The 7,041-nt window shown below is 32.6% G+C and overlaps 1 protein-coding gene across 1 annotated transcript; it reads left to right on the top strand.

Moving 5' to 3' along the window:
- The first annotated feature begins 766 nt into the window (after window positions 1–766).
- On the top strand, window positions 767–4,057 carry LOC114174939. Its single transcript, XM_028059672.1, has 9 exons — window positions 767–838; window positions 1,275–1,342; window positions 1,423–2,031; window positions 2,447–2,500; window positions 2,641–2,669; window positions 3,191–3,265; window positions 3,360–3,450; window positions 3,554–3,640; window positions 3,793–4,057. Exons 2-9 carry the CDS (start codon window positions 1,295–1,297, stop codon window positions 3,817–3,819), a joined length of 1,020 nt encoding a protein of 339 aa, XP_027915473.1. The 5' UTR covers window positions 767–838; window positions 1,275–1,294; the 3' UTR covers window positions 3,820–4,057.
- The last annotated feature ends 2,984 nt before the right edge of the window (window positions 4,058–7,041 follow it).

The following is a 7,041-nucleotide window of genomic DNA, read 5'->3' as shown; positions in this document are numbered from 1 at the left end:
ATTTAGTATAAAAAAAACTAAATAATATATTTAAAAAAACAAATATAAAATTGAACGTGTAAAAAAAATTAACAAAACTAAAAAGTAAAGTCGTCATGGACAACGACTTCATTTTTAAAGTGAATAAAAATCAATTTCTCACAGCACGATTTTGTTTTGAGAAAAAAAAATGAAACTGACATGATAAAGAACAACTTCACCTATAATATCATCTTCTAATGTGATAATTTGATTTTATTTTGTAAAAAGAATTTAACTGATCTATTTTTACAAATTTAAATTTAAAAGAACCCAAAATAGAAAAAGTCGAAAATAAAAATGAAAAATATTTGAACAAAGTTGATCCGTAAAGTAAGTAACTTTTCATAATGATCTATTAAGTCTATGACGTAACTTCTGAAAAACATCTCGAAGAATGAGGAAAAGGGAAATGCACCCTTCTAGATGTTCAAGCCATGTGTCTTCGTATCATGGATAAAAATGAAAAAGTATATATAAAAAAAAGTCATAAATTTATTATTTTGTATTTTTAAATAAAAGTAATATTATTTTTATTAAAATACAATAGCATATAGTATACGAAAAGATGTAATATCTGTTAAATTTGTTTAGTTTCGTGTGATTTACGGGAGTGGGTATTAATGAGGTTATTATTAATAACAAAATGATGAGAAATATTTCCCACGTGTTTCCTCACCCCAAGAGTGATGTAAAAGGTTCATGGAAGCACAGAATTCTTTGAGTATAAAAAAGGGAAACAGGGATATTCACCCTGAAGCTGAATTGTAGTGCAATGCAACAACTACATTTGCCATAATTTTCATTAACAATCATCAAGGTTCTCTTTCTCTTTAACTGTGTTTATCCTTTTCTTATGATCACTGCTGAGACAACTTAATTGCTCGTTAGTATGATAAAACATTAACTCTAATTAGTTTGTATCTTGATACTGGGGAATAATTTATTTATGAATATACCTAAAACTAGTGCAGGAAAAACAGTTGGTTGAATTTTTATCTTTTTTCTATGATTCATTATTTTTGAAGGTGTGGATTTTGTTTTGGATTTCTATTTCTGCTTGTTTGTTTTGAATCAATCGGAGACCGAGACAAGATAAATTCATAATTATTTTACAAATTGATTTTATAAGATTAATTAGATTTAAAATTTATTTCTTAATTCTTAATAAGGGAGTTATTGTCAGAGTGTGTCAACATTTGTCTATTTAAATTTATCTGGTGTTCATCTTTTCTTTCTGGTTTTAATGATTTTAGAATACCTATTCAAGGGTAGCATGACCATCGGAGAAAAAGCCACGGAGGGTGATAAAAATGGTGGACATGTAAGTGTTATCTTTTTCAAAAAGGTTTATTTGGTAGAATAATTTCGTCTATGTGTTTTTGACACACTTTATGTGTTCAGGAGAATGCAAACAATGAATCCCCTGCAGTTCCACCAGAAGCAACAGCAGATGAGATGTTTGATGATTTTCTTAAACAGCTATGCAATGACGATGATGGTTTACCACTGGAAAATGATGTTTTTGACGGTCTTCTACAACCATATGAGAGGAATACTCTGGATGATGTTTTACTAGGAGTTCTTAAAGAGATGGAAGAAGGAGAACGGAGAGAAATGGTAGCAGATACTCCATCACATAGTGTCAGAAAAGACGCAACTCCAACTGTAGAAGATGAAGTAGGAGGCAACATGGGTGCAGTGAATCCAATCCTCACCTCAGAAAACTGTTCAAGTGGTATGAATAACACCACAGTTGGATTTAGTAATCTGATATTCTCTGACACAACAGGAAACTCAGTGAATCAATTTCAATCACCAAGCTTCCCAATGCTTACTTGTGGTGGTAGTAGCAGCAGCATTCACCAACCATTTCCAAAGCCCCTTCAATTCCAAGCGATTGGAATCACTATACGAGGAACTGCTGCAATGAAGCATCGATTTAATCAGGGACTTCTTTCCCCTCCTCCACCATCTCTCGCCGATTTTCATGCCTTCGTCTGTGCATGGGAGGTAAACTAACACTATCATCATTTCAAAAACCTTTCTTCGATGTTATATATTTATATTGTTTTCTCTTATAGCTCATTAACAGTGAAGAATTTATCCTATCCTATGTTAAGTATATGCATCATGTGTACCTTCAAAATGTTTTGTGCGTGAATATTTGATTGATCACAGTTGTTCAATAAACTTTATACATTATGTGATTGATAGTGTTTGTGATTGCTTCACTGCAGATAAATTAATTTTGGATTTTGTTGAATTGGTCTGATATATATAATATGTGCACAATTTATGGCCATTAAATATCTGAGGAAGTAAAAGAAAATGTAAATATTTAGAAACATTTTAATATTAAATTTGGTGATCTTGGTTACACTTTATAGAGATGTTTTTACAATGAATATGTTTTTTGTGCATCCAGGGATGTTTGATTGGAAAAGTTTATCCGAATCGTGAATCTCTTAATGTTGCAAAGGTACGATATACTTCATTTTTCTATGTATGTCAGATTTTTAAGATTTCTCCGAAAGAGTTTCTATTCCTATTTTATTGTAACAATCATGAAAAATCAGTACAACCTAGCTGAATTTTCCCCTGTTTTTTCGTGTGAAACAGGCAGTGAGGAAACCAACATCACCTGTCACGTAAGTGAATTTATAATTCTCCTTGTTTTCACTTGCGAAAATAAGCACTAGTGAAATTTTAAGGAAAAAAAAAATGGAAATATTATATAATTGTTTAAACTTAATTTATTGAAAGAACAGTTGAAGTCAGATGCATTAATAAATAGTAAAATGTATCTTCATTGTAGAACTCAAATACCATATTAAGAGAATGGGTGCAAAGACTACACAATTAATGTTCACTGAGTCTCATTCACATACAGAGTCATGAACATTTGATATATACATTAAGGATCATCTCAAACAAAACATAAAAAATCAAAAGTTGATTTTATCCCTTGTGAGAGTCCTATAAGTGATAATACTTTTCCATTTCATTATAAGTGGAGGAGCACTTGGGTGTATAGAATGATACTTAATTTGGAATGAGTGAAATTACATTTCAAATTACATCAATTATTATCTGTTCCATCTTTTTTTTTTTTTTTGTCTAAGAACATTTTTTTTCAATGCAATTATTGATTTTTCTTTTGTAATTGCAGGCTTACTTCTGATTGGAGGAGTACCCTGCGAATCGTCTGCTTCTTACCCACAAAGACTGTGAACTATACACTGAAGTAATTTTATGAGATAAAGTTATTGCTGTATTTCTAATTTACATTTCATTTTCTAAGGGAATCATATGAATATTTTGATAACGTTTAAACTTAGGATATGTGGCGGAGCAATTGATTATGTGTTCTTTCACGTAACTGAATTCAACAACCTTGACGTGTACGAGCATCTGAGCAAAAAGAAAATGGTGAGTCATATTGGAATCGATTCTAATGATAAATTTTACATAAGAAAATCATTTTCATGTGTTTAGCATATAAGAACCATTTTAACTAAACGACTTGATGCAGTGTGCAAAAGTTGAACTCCCTTCAGAGACTATAATCTTATCTGCAACCGAAAGCAAATATCACTACTTAGGAACAATTATTCCTAGGGTGAGTGTGTGATGGCCATAGCATTTCACATTTATATTCAAATGTGCTTAATTTCAAGTTCTATTAAACATTCAGCTACATGGGAGAATTTAAGTTCTTGTGCTTTTTTCAACATTTGCAATTTGACTAATAAGTAAGTGTGAATGATGCAGGATACAGTATTTATTCAACCCGTCTAAGTTTGCATTTTGGCTCCAAAGAGCGAGACCAAAATCATGGACAGAAGGACATGAAATCACAGAAAGAGATCATGAAGCAATTGCATTGTATCATGAAATCGAGGATGAATACAAACCAGTATTCCCTGATATTGTTACATATAATAAATATCAAATAATAAGACTGAAATACCGTATAAATAATTGTAATAGTTAGTACAAAAATGACTTGGACTTTTGTTAAACTCAGTACTAGGAGTTACAAGTACTTGTTTGTTCAAATCATAAATATAATTGTTGTTAGTTAGACATTTACACTTTTCTGTTTTCTTTTCCTTTAAGAAAGTCATTAGAGGAATCCGAGATATCTTGCATTAGATTAAGTTCCTTTTTCTGTGATTCATATTTTTATTGCAGGGTTGTTTATAATAAATTATAGTAAGAACTTAGATTATTTGTTTCCAAGGAGTTTTGAAATTCTTTGTTTTTTAGGAAATTTTTAGGATTCATTTCTTAAACTAAGGGTGGATATAGATTGGATTTTTCAAAATCCAGTTTAGATTCAATAAAATAGATTGAATCTATAATCCAAATTTATTTTAACTAGATCTATTAGATTTAGATTTTTTTTTGGATTAAATCTAAATGAAATTCATTTTTTCACTAGATTAAATCCAATGCGATCAATCTAATATGCTTGACTATTAGGTTCATTAGACATGATCGAGCCGACTCAGCTTGACTTGAATTCAAATCAACTCAGTTTGACTTAGACCCAAGTCAACTTGGTTTAACCTAGACCTAAGCCAACTTGTGTTGACCTTAGATTTAAGTCGCCTTACCTCAACATCGACCAGAGCTAACTTGAGTCATCCTATGCCCAAACTGATTTGGCTCAACTTGGACCTATGCCAACTCGGTTACACATGTGTCCGGATCAACTCACTCAACTTAGGTTCGAGTTAACTCAGTCAACTTAGGATTGTGCGAACTAAGCTTAAACCTCCAGCCTAGACCGACTTAGCTCAATCTTTAGCTCAAGCCAACTTGACTCGACCTTTGGCCTGGACTGACTCAACTCATCCTTTAGTCTAAGCCAACTCAGCTCGACCTATGGTGGGGGCCTCAAATCCCTTGGCTCTTCCTAGTTCTTAGTTGCCCAAGTTTAACTTGGTCATCAATCGCCTTGGCTTGACTTTAACACACTTTAATTGTGGGTTTTCAAAATTCAAAAAGTGATCCAATCTAAATATAGTTAGTTAGATTGAGTTCAAAATCCAAAAATATGGATTTAGATTTGGTATAAATCTACATAAATAGACATAAATAATATGGATTTGGATTAGTATAAATAGGATTTCATAATTTGGATTTCTTGTCCACCATTATTTTAAAGGATAAAGACAATGAAATTTGAAAAGTTTGATATGAAAAAACTTATTGGTAAGAGATAAACAAAAATTAAATAAATGTGTGAATAAATAACATTAAATACATATTTTTATATGCATTGACTCTAAATTTAGATAACAACTATTCTTTTTAGTAAACTATTAAAGAGTCCATTATCACTTAGCACACATTGAAAAGGGAAAACTACTTTTGGCTATTCGAGTAGAAATTGTCTCCTCTAAGTAATATGTTAAACTCACCCTAGATTTAAGCACAAACACATAAGCGCTATTTAGGCAAAGTACATAAAGTCATTCCATGCTATACAACAAGAAAGTGTTTCTTAAACAAGGTTTATTCTTTGATAAGATTATGTGAAATATGTACTTCTTACTTCTAGAGATACAATTTCACAGTAGTAAATGGTTTATAAATGAAGATATCTCTAGTAGGTGAACTATATCCTAAGAATTTAAATTCTTTTTTACAATGCACGCAAAAGTAAAAAAGTTGTTCTTGTTATCCTTAGCATTTTCTACATGGTAAATGTTTCTTTTATAGGTGTTCAAAAATGATAGTTATAGGTTATATTTGATAAACGACTACTATTATTAACCCTAATCTAGAAAGCACACGAGAAAAGAGAGGATAAAATTCTCCATTGCCCTTTTTAGAATACATGAGAGTGATACATATACCTAGGGCATGAATGCAATAATAACAACATAAGGCCCACTAAGGCTTACAAGAAAAGTCCAACAAGCAACTCAAAATAGAAAAGCCCAAAACACTTTTAATAAATAACAAAATCTTTCATCCATTTAGGATAATGTGACTTCCTCTTAAGTGGGCAACTAATAACACCTTCCGTCTCACTTACAACTTTGTCCTCAAAGCTGGACTGATGATCAAAATGTTGCTTTGGTGGGTATAGGCAAAGGGGAGCATTAATGGTTGTTTGGGGCAAAAAAACATTTGAGGAATTGGGCCTAAGAAAAAGTGGGTCTCTTGGTGAGGTAGATGCAACAATAGTCTTTGGGTTTTAGAAGGGTTGATTGAAATTTTATGTATAGGGTCCCCATGGATTTTGGAAAGTGGAATTAGTGTTTAATGGCAAAGGTTCACGTGGAGTAATGGCAAGAGAATATTTAATGTGGATAGGTGAGCGGAATTAAAGGTTGGTGATGTGAAGGGTCTGCGTGGGGTAAAAGTAACTTGGCTTTTAATTTTGGTAGGCGAGGATGATTAATGTTGAGTGAGTTATGTGTCTAAGAGGTTAAAGTAGTGGAAACAGTTGGCAATGGTAGGTGAAAAAGGTGAGTTATGATTGGTTGAGGAGGACCGTGGCTCAGGTTTTGAGTTAAAGTCTTTTGAGTGGATATGATGTGACCCCAACAAGCCCAACCTCAAATGCATCAACAAGCCCAAGCCCACATAAAGGCCCAATCACTAGAAGCATGATGAGAAAGATTCACATGGGCCTCTCACAAGATGATCAAGTCAATCATGGACTTTTTACATTATTCACATGGGCTAAAGAAATCTCTAAAATATGAGATGATGCATGAAGGAAGTAGTCTAGATTTAAATTGGGTCATTGTTTAGGCTTTGTTTTCAATAAAAGCTAGAACACTTTTTGGGATCAATTGGGCCGAGCCCAATTTGCTACCTTTGGCCAAGAATTATTTGAGTGACTCTCCATTTGGATGCAAGCAAAGCATGAACTAAGCAAGGAAAATGTGATGGAAGCATGGTGCTTGTGACTTGGGCAAGGAGAGTGTGATATGCCACTTGGCATCATCAAGACTCATCTACTACATCACATGGTCTACAATCAAGCTTCTTCTCCAA

This window comes from Vigna unguiculata, chromosome 3 (assembly GCF_004118075.2).
Source record: "Vigna unguiculata cultivar IT97K-499-35 chromosome 3, ASM411807v1, whole genome shotgun sequence".
Taxonomy (NCBI): Eukaryota; Viridiplantae; Streptophyta; class Magnoliopsida; order Fabales; family Fabaceae; genus Vigna; species Vigna unguiculata.
The sequence above is the reverse complement of the archived record's forward strand: the minus strand, read 5'-3'. Positions and strand labels throughout refer to the sequence as shown.